The following is a 21,470-nucleotide window of genomic DNA, read 5'->3' on the forward strand; positions in this document are numbered from 1 at the left end:
GTGATCTCGCCAGCCAGTCCCTGTTAGTAAACGGGCTGCTCTGTTTTGTACCAGCTGAAGCTTCCGGACCGTTTTCAAAGGCAGCCCCACGTATAACGCAATGCGTCAGTTATCCACACATGCCCTAAGGAAGGTTGCAAAATGCATATTGTTAATGTTCACCAATTTGCAGTATATCTTTGCCTCAAACCATTTACTGCACAAAATTTCACAGCCTTTCTTTAAGGCTTCATTTCAAGTTCTGGGGTGGGAAGGAAACAAGGTTAAGAAGAGGTGAAACAGCCATTGTGATTAGAATGAAATTCCTTTCCTAGCTACTATTTCAAAGTATGGCCAGTAGCTAATGGTTCTGATTGCTATAGAGATGGTATTGTCTGAGTGAACTGAGAGAAAAACCTTTTATTGAAGTGAGGTATTGTCTTACATGTTTAGCATAGAGCTGGGAATATGACCGTGTAAATGCTACTTTAAATTAAGAACACTCCTCTCCTTCTGCTAGATGTATAGCTTTAAACCAGGGGTGGGCAATTTGTGGCCCTCCAGACGTTTTCACCTGCAACTCTCATCAGGTTTCCCAATTGGCTATGCTGGCCAGGGCTGATGGTAGTTGGAAGCCAACATATCTGGAAGGCCACAAGTTGCCCATGTTGGCAGCCCTGTTCAGAAGACACCTTAAACCACAGCTTTAACCATGGTGAATAAGGCTTTTTGCCGTATTCACCGTGGTTAAAGCCGTGGTTTAAGGTGTCTTCTGAACAGGGCCTGCATTCAGCAATTGTTTGTTGTATGAAATAATAGAAGTTATTCAAGCCTACATAATGGAGAAGCAATGCTGCCTGTTGTTGTTGGTTTGATATAAGTGATGTCTGACTAAAGATATTAGAGAGAGACAGCCTGACATGAAAGGGCTCTGGAACTGAAGTATGCTCTGGGCTGGAACTAGGTACAATCCTACACATGTTTAGACAGAAAAAGTCCTACAACTCCCAGGATGCCCCAGCCAAGCATGCAGCTGGGAGTTGTGAGCCTTCTTTCTGTCTAAACATGCATAAGTTTGCGCTTGAAAGGAGTTTCTATTAAGTACTAATTAAGTACTATTTTTGTCAATATAATAACTTGAAGCAGATAAATTAAAGCAAAATGACTTTCCATGTCTACAGCATCTGTGTAACATTCAAAAAGAGTCCCAAAACACCCAATTCCAATTTAAATGCTTCCTTATAGAGACTGGTCTGACTGGGAAGAACATCCTGTTTGTGTGGTCTGCCTCTTCTGTGAGAAGCAGACGGAGACCACAGAAAAGCTCTATGTTCACATGGAGGTAAGAGGCATGTGCACTTTATATTAGATCTTCCTTTGGGAAATGTGTATCGTTTTTTATTGCATCAGCATGCCCTGTTTTAGTACAAAAGCCACTGCTATACGAGTCTTGGCAGTGAGGAACTTACTAACCACCTTAAGCAGAGTTGCATACTTTTTATTCATAGCATTGTATCCAGACTTACAGTGCAATCCTATGCATGTTTACTTTGTAATAATTCCCATTGGTTTCAGTGAGGGTTACTCCCAGGTGGCTATACTTGGAGTAGAGTGATTGAAATCAATGGGACTTAAGTTAGTTTTGATGTACTTGTCCCATTGATTTCAGTTAGTCCGTTCTAAACATAAATAAGCCTGGATTGAACTTAATAGTAAGGAGAACGTGGAATAAAGTTTAGTACTGTAAACAATTTACTTGGGGGGCGATCTATCTCATCAATAGGCCATGCATATTGAATGCAGAAGACCCCAGTTTCTGTCCCTGGTGTACCCAGTTTACAGGTTTCAGGAAGCAAGTAGAGTTCTGGCAGAGTAAATAGTACTGTGCTAAATGGAACAAGAGTTTGATTTAATGCAATGCAGCTCCTTAACTGAAGTATCATTGAGAACTTCTTAAGCAATAACATAGTAATATTTTTAAATTATATAATTTTGCATATAGTGCCTCGTTATTTAGTTTGTGCCAAGTGTTTATATACTTAAGTTTAATCATTGAACTTGAAACATTAAAAGCATTCAAAATTGGAACCCCTCTCTTTTTTTCTTTCTTTCTAACCGCAGGAGGCCCATGGATTCGGCCTGCTAAAAATTAAGTCTGAGCATGGTGAGTTAAGCACATACTGGGAGTAAAGCAACTGTTTGCAGAAGTTTTTGAGAAACCAAGGAGATCAAAAAGTTCTATTTTCTTTCTATAAGCCTGAGATCTGCTGATTTCATTAATGCTAAATGAAACCATGTCAATTTACAGGTTGAGCTATGAAATATTTTATTCAAAAGTCTATTAGGGTTGCAGTCTTCTCCATACTTATTCGGGGTAAGTCTTACTGAACTCAGTGGGTCTTACTTCAGAGTAAAAAGCTATAGGATTACACTGCACATCTACTTTCTAACACAGAAGTGATATATATACACGCATTGGCATGGCAGAAATGTGTGTCTTGAGTATGCCTTGTTTTCTATCTAAGCTCAATCATAGATAGCCTTCTTGTTCAGCTAACTGGCAAATATACAGGTGTGAACTTGTACTCTGCTTACTGATTTAATATCCATAACACTCTTTAAGCCCCTTCCTTTGTTTCAATAGTCTTATTTGGGAGTTGTGAGTTTTTCAAATGGTTATGATTTATTTATTTTTGCTTTAAAATAGTTTTTTTGTTTGTTTGCTAGGTTTGAATTTCTACCAGCAAGTAAAATTAGTGAACTTCATCAGGAGAGAGGTCCACCAGTGTCAGTGTTACAGTTGCCAGGAGAAATTCCATTCAAAAAAGGAGTTGGTAAATCATATGGAAGAGACCAAACATATAGCGCTTCTGCCAGCCAGATCCATGTGGGATCAGCCCCAGTAAGAGTGTGTTTGTTTATTTCAGTATTGTGGACAATGCATGATAGCATCTGATAACTGAAACTTGGACTTTGCATTCTCTGCCCTTACTGTGTTATTCAGGCCTACTTTTTTTTTCTGCAGACCAAGTGAATGTTACAAATAGTCACTGATAGCCGCACACTATCAGACTAAAAGGACCATAATACAGACTGATAGATCAGTTTTCTGTGGTTGAAATGTGGGCCTTGCACAAATTTATAATGGGATGGAAGCAATATGGCTGCTAGTCAGGGCAGGTCATTTACCAAGTTATGTATATCGTTAAAGGGCAGTTCATTTTCTGTCACAAGGTATGTTTTCATTTGTGTTTGGGTGCTGTAAACAATTGGCATTGCCATTCAGAACACACAGTGGAAAACAGGTAATTAATAGTCACTCCAAGCCGTAGAAATCAAGCTTGAACTGGAAATCCTGAAAGGTCTTCCAACATTATTGATTTGTCCCTTGAACAGCCTGTAAACTCCTGCTAGGATATCTAATGACAAATTGTACTGATTTATATGGAACAAAACAGGTTGTTGGTCTGTGTATACACCTGTGTTGAAGCCACTTGCCAGGAATGCTCTCCATGCTGCTGGAAATGTGTGCAAGTGTTGCAATTGTGTTGGAGGGCCAGATCGCACAGGTCTTTTCCATGTGATTGGCACCACCTACATGGTTGCAATATTCATACACCCACACAGCGGTGTAGGGTTGCGTCATCGGGAAGCAGCTCCCATGCCACAGGGTACGTTTGTAAAATGGGGCCTTTGATTATATATTCTTCTGTGTTCTTCTTAGGTATTATTTTCCTACCTATGAAAATGATACTCTTCTCTGTGCGCTCTCGGACAGTGAGGATGAATTGATAGCTGGGAAACAGAGAGAGGATGTGCCTGTCATCAGCGAGGATGTTTCTAACATAAAGACTTTGAAACAGTGCAGTGTGTTAAATCAGCTTCTTCGTGAGGAGATAAATAATGAAGAACCTTGATGTCAGATGAAACTTTTTTCTTGGTATGCAGACAGCTACTTTTTGCAAGGAACAATTTGATTTGGTAATTTACCAGTGCAATTTGAGTCCGTAACCCCAATAGACCAACTCTCTGAATGGTAAGCTGAAATTAAAAATAAAATAAAAAAGCATTTTAAAAAACCCAAATTCTGTGTTTTTATTTGCTACTTTGGTTTTAATACCTTACAGTGTAGTTCTATGCACTTTTACTAACAGGCAATTTTATTGAGGAGGGGGAAGAATCCATGGTGGCTAGGGCAGAAGGTGGGTTAGGTAGGTTTTCCTTCCTCCTCACCCCTCCGTTCTTGGTGTTGTTTCCCCCACCACCACCTCCCACACTAAGAGAAGGAGAAATCATTTACCAGCTCTCTTACTCCAGAGTAGTTTATGTCTCCCTTATTGGCAGAAATAGGAGGCTTTGGATCTTGTGGATCCAGGCCTCCCAAGGTCTGCCCACAACATACCCTAGAATGTTCCTTATCCTCCATGCCACCAGCAAAATACAGGCACCAGTACATGTGTGCCAGCATACCAAGAGCGTAAGCATCACCTGGTAGCAGAGCTCCTCTCTGTTGGTGGAGCGGCATTTCTGAATGTTCTACAGCCCATCGGAGGCCAGTTGACAGGCTGTAGGATTGCAGCCTAAGTCAAACTGTCCTTGATTAGGCTTACACCTAGGAAAGTGTGCCCTAGGTCTGCAGCCATGCTGTAAGATACACAATTGGTTTAGTCAATAGAAACATCAGGTTGGATTCAGGCTTAGCCACACTTGGAGCAAACCTTTTTAAATCAATTGCTCTTAACTTAGAAATTAATGGGACAGATTAGTTATGACTAAGTCTGGATCTACCCTTACTGTTTTTGTGATTCACATGCATTTTTCAACTGAACACTTCCAATAAAAGAACTATGGCTAGCATTTTATGGGCATCTGATTCCAAATGAAAACAAGTGACAACCTAGCTCCTCAGAGTCTTCAACTTCCTTCCGATGGCCATGCAGGGACACCAAGGAAAGCCAGTAACATGCGCAAGAAACGTCCTGGTATTATATAGGCTTCATGTGATTTCTGTTCCTGTGCTAGAGTGGAGAGTCATTTTACTTTTTCTTTGTTCTAACTTCTTTGAGAGCCTCTTGGGGCTACAAAGTGGGCTATATATAAACAAATAATGCTAACATCACAGCAGGAAAAATGATCTGATCATTCCTTAGAGATGCTGAAAGTAATAAAACAAGGATGACATTGTGATCTTACTTCCAGAGTGGTACCAGTGTTAATCTGTTGCAGCAAAATCAATGATGTAAGCCTTAGACTAACTAATTTATTCAGCCATAAGCTTTTGTCCAAGTTTATTTCATGTTAATGTCTGTCTTTGATTGGTGGAGCATAAGGCCAAAGGTCCCCCCTCCCAAATCACACTAAATACCATTGCAATGATGGCTGTGTTATCACTCAACAATGCTATGTGAATAGCAACTGTTAGGGTAATTATCACTGTCTGTACTACTTGTATTTCAATTCCCTCTGACAACACAATTTGAGTTGAACATCTCATGTGGGCAGTGACCATAAAATTTCCAGGTAAAACACACCCAAATAAAAAGACAGTTATAAAGGCAGAAAGCTAGCAGGGGTGTGAGGGCTTTTCAGTACATTGCACAGATGCCACATGTATGACTGTCTGCTGGTTGGACAGAAGCTTGGTGGAGGGGTGCTCAATGTAATGAGCTCCTGATTCTTAGGCAACAAGTTTGTTCCCTTGAGGCCAAGGTGGCTGACCTGGAGAAGTTAAAAGAAGCAGAGAAGTGAGTGGAGTCAATGGTTGTGGTCCATGTTGGTATCAATGATGTAGGAAAATTTCATGATTTAGGTTGCTAAGTAGGAGGTTAAAATCCAGGACCACAGGGTGGCTTTCTCTGAAATGCTACCTGTTCCACATGCAGGGCCAGCTAGACAGGTGAAGCTGGGGAGCTTCAATGTGTGGATGAGACGGTGGCACAGGGAGGATTATTTCAAATGTGTTAGGCACTGCTGAACATTTTGGGACAAGCTGGGCTTGTACAAGAGGGACAAGCTCCTCTTGAACCAAAATGGAACCAGACTGCTGGCGCTAAAATAAAATTTAAAAAGTGGTAGAACAGCTTTTAAACTAAACCCTTCGGGAAGCCTAACAGGAACTGGGAAACACCTACTTCAGATGAAATCATCCCAAAGGGATGAAGATGAAAAATTTTCAATTACCCAAATATACAAGGGTAGGAAATAGCCCATGAATATATGATAAAACATGATAGCCAATCAAAGAGGCCGAAGTGCCACAGTAAAAGATGCAGGAGCTGTGTATAGTTGTTTCTATGCAAATACTGGAATCCTCTGAGCCAAAACGAGAGAGTTAGAGTGCTTGGTTTTAAAGAAGAACCTACCGTATTTCTTCGATTGTAAGACGCACACTAATTTCAGTACCACCAACAAAAGAAAAGCTTTGATTCTAAGAATAATAATCGCATCCTATTTTTAGAGATATTTATATGGGGGGGAAAGTGTGTCTTAGAATCGAAGAAATACGGTATATATAGTGGGTGTTACAGAAACCTGGTGGGAGGTAGAGAACCAGTGGGATACAGTCATCTCTGGATATACACTTTACAGGAAGGACAAATAAGGCCGTGCAGAGGGAAGTGTTGCTCTGTATTTCAAAGAGGGCTCAGTGTTGAGCAGACTAGAATACCTAAAAGGGGTAGACTCTTCCACAGAAGCTCTGGGGGTGACAATACCAGGCTCCAAAACTAGTTTAGTGCTAGGAACCAGAATGCTCAGGGTGAGCTTAAGATGGAAAATGAAATTAGGAGGCCTCCAAATGAAGTGTTGTAATAATGGGTGACTTCAATGACATCTCTACATCTAGGTTAGATGAGGTTAGATGGCTAAAAGCCCGTGTTCACCTTGCTCCATCCTGAAAAGTTGGGGTAAGTCCCTGACTTTTAAAAAGTGAGGCTTCTCTGGAAAGCCCCATGATGGCTTCAACGTGGCTGCTGTGTCATTTAATCAATACAGATCACTGCAGAGCCACCTTGGGGCTTGCAGAACATTTAGTCAACCCCTAGTATAGCCTGATGGGATATGAGCTAGCTATGGCCAACCAAGAAAGAGATCTTGGTATTGTGGTGGACAGCTCAATGAAAATGTCAACCCAGTGTGCAACTCTTGTAGTAGTAGGAAGCGGAGAAGGAGAAGGCAACATCTATGTTAGACATAATTAGAAAAAGTCTTGAGAATAAAACTGCCAGTATCATATTGCCCTTATACAAATGTATGGTGTGACCACACTTAAAATACTGTAAACGGTTCTGGTCACCACACCTAAAAAAGGATATTGTAGAACTGGAAAAAGTGCAGGAAAGGGCAACTAAAATGATCAAGGGGCTGGAGCATCTCCCCTATGAGGAAAAGTTGCAACAGCTGGGATTGTTCAGCTTGGAAAAAAGAGGCTAAGGAGAGACATGATAAAGATGTACAGAATTATGCATGGTATGGAGAATGTGGATAGGAGGACATTTTTCTTTCTCTCCAATAGTGCTAGAACCTGGGCTGATTCCATGAAGCTGATTGGTGAGAGATTCAGGACAGATATAAGGAAGTACTTCTTTGCACAGTGCATAGTTTAACTATGGAATTCACAACCACAAGATGTGGTGATGGGCACCAATTTGGATGGCTTTAAAATGGGGTTAGATAAAATCCTGAAGGAGAAGGTTATCAATGGCTACTAGTCCTGATGGCTATGGCTACTTCAATATCAGAGGCAGTAAACCTATGTTCAACAGTTGCTGAGGAACATGGGGGTGGGGAGGGTGCTGTTACACCTTGTCCTGCTTATGGGTTCCTGGTTGACAGCTGGTTGTGTGAACAGAGTGCTGGACTAGATGGACCCTTGCTATGATCCAGCATAGCTCTTCTTTTCTTATGACTGACATTTTCAGCACACGATATTTATGCTATGCAAGGAGAAACCTGCTTCATAATGCTTAAACAGCTAAACATTATGCATATTTTTAACCCTAAAAATTCCTAAAATCACTTTCCCCCTTGGGATGTATAAAAGGTGTTATTGATAGCTATATGAAACATGGCCAATGAGTTTTCCAAACCACTTTAATCTGACGTGACATAAATTACTCCAAAAACAGTTTGGAGAGAGAATTACTTGGTAAAAATAAAAGCACAAATATTACTGCTCCAGGTGCATTTGCAAGAGGAAGAATTTGCCACCATGCTACCGCAGGATTAAAAAAAAAAAGATGCTATTTGGTGAGATTAATTGACCTTTAAACAAATGCATAGCAGGAAATGTAGATGACATAAACTTTGAGGTGTGAATTCAGAGATGAAGATTAGGATGATATGAGCAGGCAAGTGTGAAACCAAAGCTGGATATTAGTCATCCCTGATTACAATGAAAGTTGACCACAAATTGGAGCACTTTATTCTGACCACCAGAGCCATAAAAATATCAGCAAGAATGAAAAAGGCATGGCAGGGCATAACATGAAAATGCACTGTAGTACATGGCTGTTCAACTGAACCAATAATTAATCGATCGATCGAAAACACATAATGGTCTTCAAATATTAATGGGTAAAATGGTACCATGGCTAGCCAATTCAAGGCATGTGAAGGTCTGCAGTAGAACTCACTGGAGCCCTCCATCCACTTACATGTGCACATGTCAATACACAGGCAGTGTGATGGGGCATGAAGGAGAGTAGGGGGTCTTTATAGCTGGAGGTACCCTCCACTCCACTCCCAACCTCATGTTGACAGAGAAGGTCTGCAAAGGATGCTGTAACCATATCTGACCGAACAAGGTTACCCACGCAGTCAGGAACCCTAATAAGCACTTTTCTATCTGAGGTGAAGAACAAGAGAGCATCCCCTCCCATTTCATATACAAAAGCTGACCCGATTGGCAGATGAATTTGCCTTCAGCACTGATGATGGGACAGCATCATCCACTGCATCTGAATGCAGCAGGCTAGCATAGGGGGTGCAGAGAAAGCTGCATGGCACAGAGATCTCTCCTCCAACACCTTGTTGCTCCCTCTTAGCATCTGCTGCCAGAGGCATTGCTTCACTTTGCCTAATGATAGGGCCAGGCCTGCTGATAAGCCAGGTCATATTCACTTGTATGCACCTACACTGCCCTTGCAGACCATCCCTGTCGACACAGGGAGGCTGGGAATGGAGGCAAAGACCCTGGCTTCTGCCACACTTACAGTTAACCTTTCTTCAGCAAGCTTTTGAAGAAGATGTTTGTGCTTTGTATATCCCATTTAACCCGCATTCTCAGTAGCAGAAGGTGAAGAATGGTGGAGCAGAAACTGAAGTAGGTGCCTCCATTAGGCAGGGAAAGCATTGCATAATTTGGGGCTTCTGTAGAAAGCTTTGTTGGTTTTCGTTCAGTGTTGCTTCGATTTACATGTGATTATCTGCATGCACAATAATGCTAGAGCTAGGATCACACACATATTTTTTTGCCTCTGTAGAGCAGAAAGTGAGAGAAGCCAGGCTGGCTACCTGAAGCAATGGTTGGGTATCATGCCCAGCAAAAATGTGTGGCTCTCTCTAACTAAATATAATGCAATTTAGCTTTGTGTGTCCCTCTGACATCCAATTGCTTGCCAAAAACAAAACAAAAATCTGGTAGTTTTAAGTCCAAAGCTTGCCATCAAGATGATGCAAAGTAAAGTTATGCCAATTTGCTTGACCTGAACAATTTATTATGGTCACGGTATCTGCGTCTTCTTGGCACAGGTTACAGATTCTGCTTGGTGCAGAAACACAGGGGGGGGTTGGTTAATCCCTAATCCTGTCAAGAAAAGCCCTCTAGTTCCATCACTGTGTCTGTGCAGAGATCCACTGACTTATGTCTGCCTGCACTTGGATATGTGTACAACAGTGGCCCGAGGCACCTGGCTCATGACAAATTGATGGTAACTTCCACAAACCCAGTGAGTAATTACTGAGCAGTTACAAAGAAATTGTCGTGCAACCGCCTGTCAGTAGGCTGTTATTTCCTGATTAATGAACTTCAAGCAACCTTTGGGGGATGTGCACATTCATTCCCCCTTAAAAATGGTTTTTGTCACCTGTGACATGTTGCAGGAAACTACCTTACTTGAATACAGGCATAGTGCCACAGGTCATGGGCATCAATTCCTGTCATTTAACACACTGAAAGAAGCCCCCCACCCCCGACCCTGCCCCAAACCATACAGGAGGAGGGAATGCTCCTGTGAAGTCAAACTCAGCTGACTAGAAATTAAAAAGTTTTTAAAAAATGAAATGTTATTTAGCTTCCAAGGATCCCAAATGGAGCCACTGAAGTACAGCAGCTTCCACAGGCAAATGATAAATGCTTGTTTACCAAGGGTCAGTATTCTGGAGGCCGTGTTGTGTAGTAAAGGACTGGGACTCGGGAGATCCGGGTCATAGTCCCCACTCAGCCATGAAGTTATCTGGGTGACTTTGGGCCAGTCACTGACTCTCAGCCTAACTGACCTCACAGGATTATTGTGAGGGTGAAAATTGACCTCACAGTTTATTGTGATGATAAAATGGATGCTGCCTTGGGCTCCTTGGAGGAAAGGTGGGATATAAATAACTTATTCAATACAATTGCTTGCTTTTTCATAGCCGTATTTTCTTTTACTACTTAAAAATTACCACCAGGAACAGGTGGCAAAGGACAGGGGGAATAGATTTCGGATTTCTCTGCTGAAAGAGCTGGCACCAGAGTACTACTGCCTCAGAAGAGCAACATTTTATATTAGAGTAAATAGGAAAATTACAGACCATTTACATAGAGAGAATACCTGAGCTTGTTTCCATGGAAATCAATGGGACTTTTGCCAATTTCTTCAGGTATATGTCCCAGTTAAAGATGAATAAATATGGCTAAAGCTCAAACATGGCTAAAAAGCAAAGTTGGAATGTCTGCACTATACTCCTGTTTCAACAAGAGCCAAATCATTGCAGCTGTTCTATTCATCTTTGTTTTTTTCTGGTTTTGATGTAAAATGCCAGTTCTAAATATACAGCACAATCCTATGCATTTCTACTCAGAAATAAGCCCCACTAAATTCAATGAGACTTAATTCTAGGTAAGAGTACATTGTATTCCAGCCATAGCTATACAAGCATCCCTTTGGCTGCAGTAAAATCTGAAATATGGGTGTGTGTTTTTAAATCACCAAAAGATATTGCTTTAAACCATTGTTTCAAATTTTGTTAGGCATGTAATTAGGCATGAGTATGTAATTGAAGCCCTCTATGAGTTTATTGATAAATTTTTAAGCTTACTTGCTTGTATTTATATATTGATTTTCTGTCAATGCATTCATTTAAAATAATAGTTTCCAAATGAATAGATACGTTACAAAAGAGGAAAGGGGGAGGAAGGAAGGAGAAAAACAAGGTACTTGAGGCACCAAAGTCACTGCAGGAGATTATTCTGGAGAAGGAACCCAAATGGCAGTTGATCCTAGCTGAGGTAATGGAAGGAGCCGATTAGGAAGAGTAAGATGGCTGCCTCTGGCAGGGAATGCTAGGAATGTGGGGGAATCATAGCAGTGAGGAGTTGGAAGGAAAGAACTGTGTGTGCCACGTGGCCTGCACAGCCCTGTCAGCCTTGCCCACGGCCCCCACCCCCAGTTAGCCTATTGCCCTCCAGTGCAGTGGAGGATGCTGTTTAAGCAAAAAACAATGGCCAGTCTGTTCAGCTTCTGTACATTTAATTGGGGGGGTGGGTTGGGGTTGTCATATAGTCCAGCCCTGCTCTCTCATCCCTCCTGGTAAAATAGCTGCTGAGGGACCAGCTATTGATTCTAATTTAGACTTCTTTCTTCCTCTTTTTAACCCACCCACCCACTGTGGTTTGATGGAATTTAGGGGGTGGGAACAGGTGGGTGGATAACCCACCCCGCCTGGAACACCATGGTCCCAATCCAGACTGTGGGATATTCCCATCAATCCCCTTTCAATTTTCAGTATCCCATCTGCATGTATCACATGTGCTTAAACAACAGTGAAGAAAAATAGCAGGCTCAATTACACCCACACGTTTCAAACGTGACAGAGACAGTTCTGGAGTAAATATGCAAATGACAGTTGGACTAGATCTACACTACTGCTTTATAGTAGTATTGAAGTGCACTGATAATTGTTGGGGCACAATTCACACTCCATATAGTGCTATTTCCTGCTTTTTATTCCACATTCATAATGATTTGACGACAGGGCCGTGTCACCTTTGAACCACCGGGTTTGCGCTCCTTCGTGTTATCCCCACAACAAGGAGTGCAAATGCAGGTTTTCAAACCTCTCCAGGAGGAGGGGCCACAGCCCCATGCACCCCGTTCCTTTCCCCAACGGCTTTTTCCCTCCTCCTCGTCCCCAGGCAGGTTCCGGGATGAAATAAGCACCGCAGGGTGTCCCTCCCCCCACCTTTTTAAGAGAATAAGCTTTCCAGTGCTGCGACTGTGCATGGCCACACAGCTGTACATCATTGCACAGGTGCAGCAGTGCGGCCCGCGTCCTCCACGTTTGTTTTTTAATCTTTCTTTTAACTTTTTTTCCCTTTACGTGTTTCTCCTGTGTGGGTGTCCTTTTGCCAAAGCTGGAGAAGTGCAGAGGCTTTCCAGCAGCCATTTGGCTCACTGGTCCGCCCCCTCGTTCCCCCTCTTCCTGTCCAGCCATGGTGACTAATCAGGGGTCGCCATTGGCTGGGACGTGCCTCTGCTCCAAATCCAGAGCAAGGCAACAGATGGCAAATGCGCATCAGCGCCTTGCTCACAGCAAAAAGTCATGGTTAGTCACCAACTTTTTAAATTCGGAGCTTCGAGGGAATGCCCTAGGACAGCTCCATGATGGTGGCTGTGTCATATAAGTGACCTAGCGCCACTGCAGATTCATCCCGGGGCTTTCCCCTCATCAAGACAACCCAAGGTGTAGATCTGGCCCTGGTCTCAGTTGAGCTGATATAGAGGACTTCAAAGTTATTACTAAACAACTTTGAAGTCCTCCAAATCACCAAATTACATCTTCCTATTAGTAGTAGTATCATCTCCTTTTTCTCTAAAGACCCAAGGCAACTTTCAACAAAAGTATTAAAAACAAACTTAATATAAAACAACCAAATTTAATTTTTATTCCAGTTTCAAAACATGCTAAGACAACTAAAACATCACAAGTACATAACTAAAACAACTGATTCCAAGCTCCAGCAAGCTAATTTGTGTGCAGAAACATGTTTCTGCCTAAAGCGTTGCCGTGTTTCCCAAAACCTCCCGCCTTTTTGGGAGACAATAAAGAGGTCTGCCACATAATCCACAAAGCTTTATTCAAGAAATAAACATCTCTTCCCTCCTGAAGAGACTCCAACCTCTAGGAACTTTCCTCTAGGCAAAACTATGCAAACTAAGTGAGACAATTGTCCTTTCAAAAAGAACGGAAAGACTTTTGCCAGAACTGGTTCTGAAGAAGCCTTTGGCAAGAAGCTAGCCGGGCCAACCTTCTCTCATTTCCCTTTAGCTCTGCCCATTTTAGTCTGCGGCATACTCTAGCCTTGAAGTGCCCTCACCCTTGGAAGAATATTGATTTCCCATAGACTATGTTTTGTTAATGTTTTCAGAGATAAGGTCTGGCGAAAGTTCTTTCCCAGCTGGTGAAGAGCCTGTGAGCATCACCTCCCTCACTCCCCATATAGGCTTGTATGTTTCTGGCGCCATCTCTTCTGCTTCAGAATCCGGTTCTGATTGATCGCCTGAAACTCCTTTTCCCCAGCCTAAGGAGAACAGGCCTAGTCATGAAAGGTGTGCCCTATGGGATCCCTCTTGTGCATGTGAGGGGGTCCAGTGCAGGAGAGATTTCTTTCAAGTTGGCGACCATGGTTTCAGTACCTCACATACACATTGCAGAAGAGCAGTGGTGTAACAAAGCCAAAGCTGACAGGATGCAGGACCAGCACTTTTTTTAAATGATCTGGCATTATCTGCCATGCCCTCAGGCTTCTCTGTTCCCTCTGTGTTTAGCTGGGGTCCTCACAATAGGGGTGGTGGTGAATTTTCCCAAGAAAAATGTTGTCCCCTGTTGTAATGCAACATATTTTGGGGTGGCCTGGTCTTGAATGGGCAATTAAGAATTTAAGACCCATTAGCTTAATGCAAAAGGCCTTCTACTGGTGGAGATGAGAACTGCTAGAACTGGTTTGTTGATATGGATCAACACAGCTGCCTCGATTTTTGGACTCATTTTGGAGGCATGGCTATGGGGTCTGCCATGATGAGTGTTTGCTCTTCCAAATTTACTACTACCAGTGTTGAACAGATTGTCGGCTCTGTCAAACCATCTTCTCCCTTGTGAATTGCAGTTTTAAAAATGTCTTTGGCTGTGCCACATTTCCCCGCTGCATTCCCAGCCCTGTGGCTTTCAGCATCTCAAAATGTTCATGCAGCAGGAAGGTTCAGAATAATCCCCAGCCCATTGCAATTCACCATTTTGAAAAACAAAAATGTTTTGTTGAGTTTTATTCTTCATTCCTTAGAGGTGATGTGATAGGTGTCTACAACACTGCAGTGCATGCCTTGTAAAAATGTTAAATTGGGAGGGAATAGCGATAAAGCTGTTTTCCTGCAACAAGGCAGCTACCCACACCTATCCTGGCTCATGCAGATGGAATATTAAAAATTGAAAGGGCATTGATGGGAGCATCCCACAAAGCCAAAACTGGCGGTTGGAGCATGCTTTCATCTACACAGACACACACAGACTTGAGAGGGGCCAGGGTGGATGGGAAGCAACAGTAGCATGTAGGGGCGGCCCTACCATTGGGTAAAGTGAGACTGCTGCCTCAGGCAGCAGATGCTAGTGGGGGGGCACAGCTGGCGGTGGAGGCTGTGTGTGGCCTGTGGCCTGTTTGTGTGCACACACATAGATGTGCAGTAGGTCTTATAGATCTTTATAAAGTATTATACTGTATAATACTTCATACTCTCATATGAACTGCTGTGGGACAAGATCGCGCTATCCTGACACTCTTCCCACTTAAGTCAAAGAGTAAACAATCAAATCCTCCCTATTCCACCAGATGACTCCCTGACATCTTGCACAATGCCCAGGCACAGTTGGCACCAAATTAGACTCAGCTACTAAGCTAACAGTGACTGCACACATTGCAGAGCTTCAGTGTTATTAATCTCACAGGTGCCTCTGCAGCCAGATGGCTCAAGAACAAAAGTTTGCTCAACAGAAGAAATAAAGCAAGGTTATTGACAACATTAAAGCTCCTGAATACAAGAGTTACACCATTTTCTGTTTATTGGGACCTTGCAAAATAATGTTCAACGCAAATGATATTTATTAAAATGTATCAGGGTGGTGGTTGAATGACAAAGTAAGCTACATTTCAGAAAACCTTGGCCAGTATGCTTATGAAAGGAATAGTTATTGAATCTCTAAGGTAAAGTAGTGCTAATGATCACTGGACAGGATCTAGCCTCTCATTTTCTAAGACAGCATTCCCAAACCTGGAGCCTTCCAGACGTAATGCACTACTAGCCAACATGGCCTATGGTAAGAGTTGGCTTCTTCACATGAGTGAAATAAGGCATGCTTGTGACTTACCACTCACAGAAGTTTGTGGATCCTTTTGACGACATCAGCAACCTCCTGCACGTCTCCTGCACCTTCCCCCGGTACTTCTGTTTTAAAAACAAAACAAACCTCTGTGATATCTTGATTCTGCTGAAATATCTCAGGATTTCTTACCATCTATAAGGCAACCGCTAGAGGGCACTGTTCCATTCAATACTATGAGAATGAAGAGGAGGGAAGTTTTCAATTGCAGACCATGTGGTTGCCGCTCTCTGCCTGTGTAATGCAGCCCCATTACAATTGCTCAAGAAAAGCAGGAAGCAAAGCCCTGGTAAGGAAACACGATTACCCCTTAATCTAAAGAAGCCCACTGTTGTGAGGTTGTTCAGAGGTGAAAACACTGATATGGATCTTCTTACCCAGCTCAGGACATCACAAAATCTGTTTTTGGCAGGGATGCTAAAGGATGCAATTATCTTTCAAACTGTTCTGTGGAACTGGATTTGGCAAGCAATAGAAGGTCTGAATGAGCTCTCATCCCTCCCTCCCTTGTGTTGCATTAATTAGATGGGTGATATCCAATGTTAGTCCTACTTTGAGTAGACTCATTGAAATGAATGGGCCTTAAATTAACTGAGTTTAACTCATTTTAATTCATCTAGGTAGGACTAACATTGGATACTACCCAACATGTTTTAGCATTTGTGGAGCACGTTTGCTCCCTAAATCATTCACATACATTATCTCAGTTATCCTAACAATAGGTGTATGAGGTATGCCAGTATTAATATTCCCATATTCAGAGGGGGATTTGTGACACAATGGCTTGAGTGACTCAAACCTTAACTGAGTTTTGAGGCGGGGGCATTCCAGTTTACATGTTCAAGCCTCTTTAATCACTGCCTTATTGGTAGTGTGTGCAGTGTATTATCAGACGCTATATCACATCATCACCAGAACAAAAACCAGGGTTGCGTTCACAATAGCTAAGGGATTGCTTTTCCAGAATTAGCCAAAAGTAGAATGAAAAAAGTGGTTCCATAAAACAATATAGACCTATTTTTTCTGGCAATGCCCTTCCAGAAGGCTTCTTCTATAATATTTACTCAGAAGTAAGTCCCATTTAGCAAACAGACTGCAACTTAAATTAGAAGCTTTCCCCTTGCAGCTTCTTCCCCTGCAATTGTTTCTTGTTTCGTGCAGCAGCAGCCATATTGATGAACTGACCCCTACATTGCAGTTAGCTCAAATACTCCACAAGGAGGGCTTTAATTACTTGCTTCTTCCATTTTTTGTTTATTCTGTTTTGTTTTTGCTAAATACGACTATTTCATCATAAAAAGGTGAGATGAGAGAAAACCAGTAATTAAAGCCCTTGGCAGGATCTACACTACTGCTTTATAACGGTTTATAATGGTTTTGACAACTGATTGGGCCCCGGACACATTACATATACCGTTTTCAAACTGTTATATCCTGCTTAGTATAGATCTGGCCCTTCTCTTCTAGAGGAGAAAATGGAAAAATTAAGGGGAAATTAAGTGGTCAATTCATCAATAAACCTGATGTCACATTAAAGAAGCCACAAAGAGGAAACTTCTCATTAAAAGTACAGTGTCTCTATAGTGCATTGCTACACTGGACATAGTGATGCTGCACTTGTGTCTTTAACATGCGGGGAGGGAGGATTACCATAAATCAGGTCTGAAAAATGACAGGACAACACAGAAAATGCTGGAATCCAGTGGGTTGGCAATGACATTGCCTGGATTTTCCATAAAAAGTCAGTGAATGAAGGTTGGCAACTTCAGATTAGTGTGGAAGCTGAAAGCCTGCTTATGCATTTAAAGATATAGTCATTGCAATTGTTTTAGAACTTGTGGGCCGGATACCTTGGACCAAGCAGAAAGACTCATGCAACAAATAAGTTTTCAAAAACATCGGTCAGCTTCAATTATGCAGCTAATTGTTCACTGCGCCTGTAACTGTGCTTACAAATGAGGAGCACCGTGTATACCATTTGCCTTGAACCCACGTCATTTTACAAAGCAGCCTTCCAGAGCCCAAAAGCTACTTAGGAAAACAACCGAGAGAGGGGAACAAACTGGAGAGCTGTTTGTTAGGCCCTTCTATTGAAGCGAGGCGCTTTGCCAGCTTCTTGTTTTCTCTTGCATTTCCCTTTCAAGTCTGGTTTCACCATTTACTTCTTTTGAATATTTTCCCGTTGAACATTGTGTTCTCTTCATTTTCCCCTGCGGAAGAAAATACATCGAAGGGATGGCAGGACAACTTTAGCACTAGCCACAGCGGTTCAAGCTGCTTGGGTCGTCATGATTCTCCAGCCAAATTCACTGATCAAATGAGGCTGCAGTTCAATACCTACTTAACTGACAGTAAGCCCTTTTGAACTCTTCCCATTTCCTCTGACTTCTCAAGCCTTCCAGTCTACTCTGCCATGTTTTTCCTCCACCTTCCTCTGTCTCTTTCCTTGGACATCCACAGTCCTTTCTTGGGGGCTGTCTTCATGGCGTTGGGTTGGCACCGCCTCCCTCCTCAACCCTGCGCTATCCCTCTCCCAGGGCAGCGGTGGGTAATCCTGATGCCGAGGAGGAAGTGCAAGGTTTCTGAGTGGCCATTCCAGTCCCAAAGCCGCCCCCGCTCTCTTCCTGATGGAAGGCGAACAATCTCCCAGGTTGGCTCCCAGGTTGGCTCCCATTGACTGCGGAGCGTCAACGCCATGTTGACGTTGCTTACTTTGAAAAAAGTCAGGGTAAATCCCTGACTTTTTCAAAACACAGCATCGCGGTGCCTGAGCCATCTAACTGACAGGGCGCAGATGCACAGCCACTGTGGGGCTTTCCCCCCATAGACAGCCCCTTAGTCTCTTGTCCTCTTTTCCCCTTTCTCCTCCTCCTCTATTTGAAGACATTCTCTATCTCAGGGATGGGCAACGTGTAGCTCTCCAGATTCCACAATGGAGGGGCCACTACTGAAAAGACATCTTCTCTTGTAGTCATCCTCCATACCTCATTAAGTGGGATGGGCATTTGTATGAAGGGCCTCAGATGACAACCTCTAAGTTCAGTAGATATGGGAACAAGTAATCCTTCAGATACCAGTATCCCAAACGATAAAGGTCTTTAAAAGGCACTATGAATTGGACCTGAAATTATTGAAGTACTGGCCTAATAGATAACACCTACCACCAGTTAGTACTCTAGCAGACATATTTTGTACCAAGCGAAGTTTCCAGAGAATTTTCAAAGCCACCGACCCCATATATAACACATTGCAGCAATCCAAGTGCCGTTGTGCTTGCATTAACTACAGAAGCAGAAGCTTGTTTCTCCTTTGTTGGATTGGGGTATCTGGGTACAAGTCAATGAACTTCAGAAATAACTTGCTCCCACAAAAAAACAAAAACAAAATAGTATAATGGGAAAGCATGCTGCCATTAGAAGTTAATTTCCTTATTAAGATGAGACCAATCTTCTCTCTCTCTCTCTCTCTCTCTCTCTCTCTCTTTTAATAAAATAGGATCACAGCTGGAGTGCTGCAAAAACCTCTGAAATCCTGCATCAGGTGGCTGAGACTAAATTAAATTCGCTGCAGGCTGTAATAGAAGCATAAAAGGATAATATTTATCTATTTTTAAGAAGAGAATTTTTAGGAAGTCCGATTAAATGTAAAAAAGATGTTTTTGCATTTGACCTGGTTGGGATGGAAATAAGTTGCAAGGAATGAGATGGAAATAAGTTGAAAAGAATGTTGACATCTCAGAACATACTTCCATGGGACGTGAGTTTCATGATGCCAATGGGACTGATGGCCTGACACTGTGGTTTATTTATTTATTTATTACATTTTTATACCGCCCAATAGCTGAAGCTCTCTGGGCAGTTCACAAAAATTAAAACCATGAAAAACAGAATAAAACAACCAACAGTCTAAAAACACAATTACAAAATATAATATAAAAAGCACAACCAGGATAAAACCACACAGCAGAAATTGATATAAATTAAAATACGGAATTAAAACAGCAAAGTTTAAATTTAAGTTAAATTAGGTGTTAAAATACTGAGAAAATAAAAAGGTCTTCAGCTGGTGACGGAAGGAATACAGTGTAGGTGCCAGGCGAACCTCTCTGGGGAGTTCATTCCACAGCTGGGGTGCCACATTAGAGAAAGCCCTCTTCCTAGTAGACACCTGCCTCACTTCCTTTGCCAGGGGCTCATGGAGAAGGACCCCTGAGGATGATCTTAGGGTCTGGGCAGGTACATATGGGAGGAGGCGTTCCTTCAAATAACCTGACTCCAAGCCGTTTAGGGCTTTGAATGTTTCTGGTGCAACACTAAAAGAATATGCCAGTACAAAACCATACTGCACAGGTTGAGCCATGGTATTGGCTGTGGCAGAGATGGAGAAACACCAGCCTAAGGGTTGAATTTGGCCTGTCAGGCCTCCCCCTCCCCGAGATCCCTTCCCCCTCCCCAAAACTCGACCTGTTCAGTGAGAGCCACCTTCTCAGTGGTGTCCATCCTTAAGGTCTGTTGGTTTTTACTGGTAAGTTTAATTTTTAATTACTTCTAACATTATTATTAATAATTTTAATAATTTTAATCATTTTTATGGATTTTATTGAAACATGTTTTTATGGATTTTTTTATTGTATGCACTTCGTGTGGTTTTTATCATGTGTGCTGCCTTGAGATGGTTCCACCTCTAAATGCGGCATAGAAACAATGAGAGAGAGAGTAGAAGGGTGGGAGAGCAACCATTGAGTGAGCCACAGTGTCAAGGGAAGATGGGGAGTGGGGAGCAAAGCCCGCTCTTGACTTAGCCTGTGTCTTCAGGAGCCTCTTGTTGAGTGCTGGCTTCATCTGCCACTCACCTTTCCTGATTGAGTTGGTTCATAACATCTGGAGGGCACCAGGTTGTCGATACTAAGAGATCCAAGCATCCAACTAAGTTCCATATTCACTTCTGTGATACTATGTATTTTTCCATGCCTAGTGTCCGCATGTAGTCGCTGGACAAATCCCAATCCCCCCTCCACTTTTTTTTTCCATTTCAGGAGAAATATGATGCGTGGTCCATTCCTGCTGGTTCAGCATGTGCTTACTAGACATTTACGGACAGGCATAACCGAAGAACTTTGGCAAAGGCAATCAAAAATAAAATGTTAGAATGCTTCATGATAATTAGATAGCTTTAGAAAAATAATCTATTATAAGGTACCCACAGAGACAAATCAGTTGGCTTGTGTGTGCTTGGATCAACAGGGATGAAATGCGAGAGTGATTACTTGTTGAATTATAGTCAGGGGAAATTGCTGAGCTGCATAGCATTGCCAGCATTTTTAATATATAGCACTTGGCTGCATTGCCGGCTAAGATAAATAAACGGATATAACTCCACTTAAGGCTGGCACTTCCATGAGCCAAGGCAAGGCCCTTGGCTCAGGAAGCCCATTGAGAGGGCAATGGATCACACACACCCTATTGTGGTCAGATGTCTGGAGGCTCGTGCATCACAATGATGCCACCTCTACCCCCCTTCAACTGCTCACTGTTTAAGTGGTACATAGAAAGATGCAGCAACAGCTAGGCCTACAACAACCAAAGCTTTATTGAAACTATCAATACATGCCCCCATGAGGCTGAGAGGTGTTGCTTTGAATAGTTTCCCCAGGGAGTCTGTTGTCCTTAACTTCAGTTCCACTAATCACGTTATACTCACAGGCTGCCAGAGTCACCCACCCACCAACTCCCTGCCCAAAAATGAAAGCTAGGGTTTTATTTGCAAACATTTTTTAAAAAAAATGTTCAGGTGTGACAAAACTGAAGTCATTTGAATGTGTGAAACGCTTGGCTTTTGCTGATTGCCAACAAATTCCATCC

At 42.4% G+C, this 21,470-nt stretch overlaps 1 protein-coding gene across 1 annotated transcript in view; it reads left to right on the forward strand.

Annotated features, from left to right (window-relative positions):
* Window positions 1-4,064, forward strand: part of ZNF277 (zinc finger protein 277) — a 39,076-nt gene extending 35,012 nt beyond the window's left edge. The window contains exons 9-12 of the mRNA XM_063134024.1: window positions 1,225-1,321; window positions 2,101-2,143; window positions 2,707-2,881; window positions 3,704-4,064. Coding sequence (XP_062990094.1) covers window positions 1,225-1,321; window positions 2,101-2,143; window positions 2,707-2,881; window positions 3,704-3,896 — 508 coding nt within the window. The 3' untranslated portion in view covers window positions 3,897-4,064. The remainder of the gene's footprint in view (window positions 1-1,224; window positions 1,322-2,100; window positions 2,144-2,706; window positions 2,882-3,703) is intronic.
* The last annotated feature ends 17,406 nt before the right edge of the window (window positions 4,065-21,470 follow it).

Source organism: Elgaria multicarinata, chromosome 9 (assembly GCF_023053635.1).
Source record: "Elgaria multicarinata webbii isolate HBS135686 ecotype San Diego chromosome 9, rElgMul1.1.pri, whole genome shotgun sequence".
NCBI lineage: Eukaryota > Metazoa > Chordata > Lepidosauria > Squamata > Anguidae > Elgaria > Elgaria multicarinata.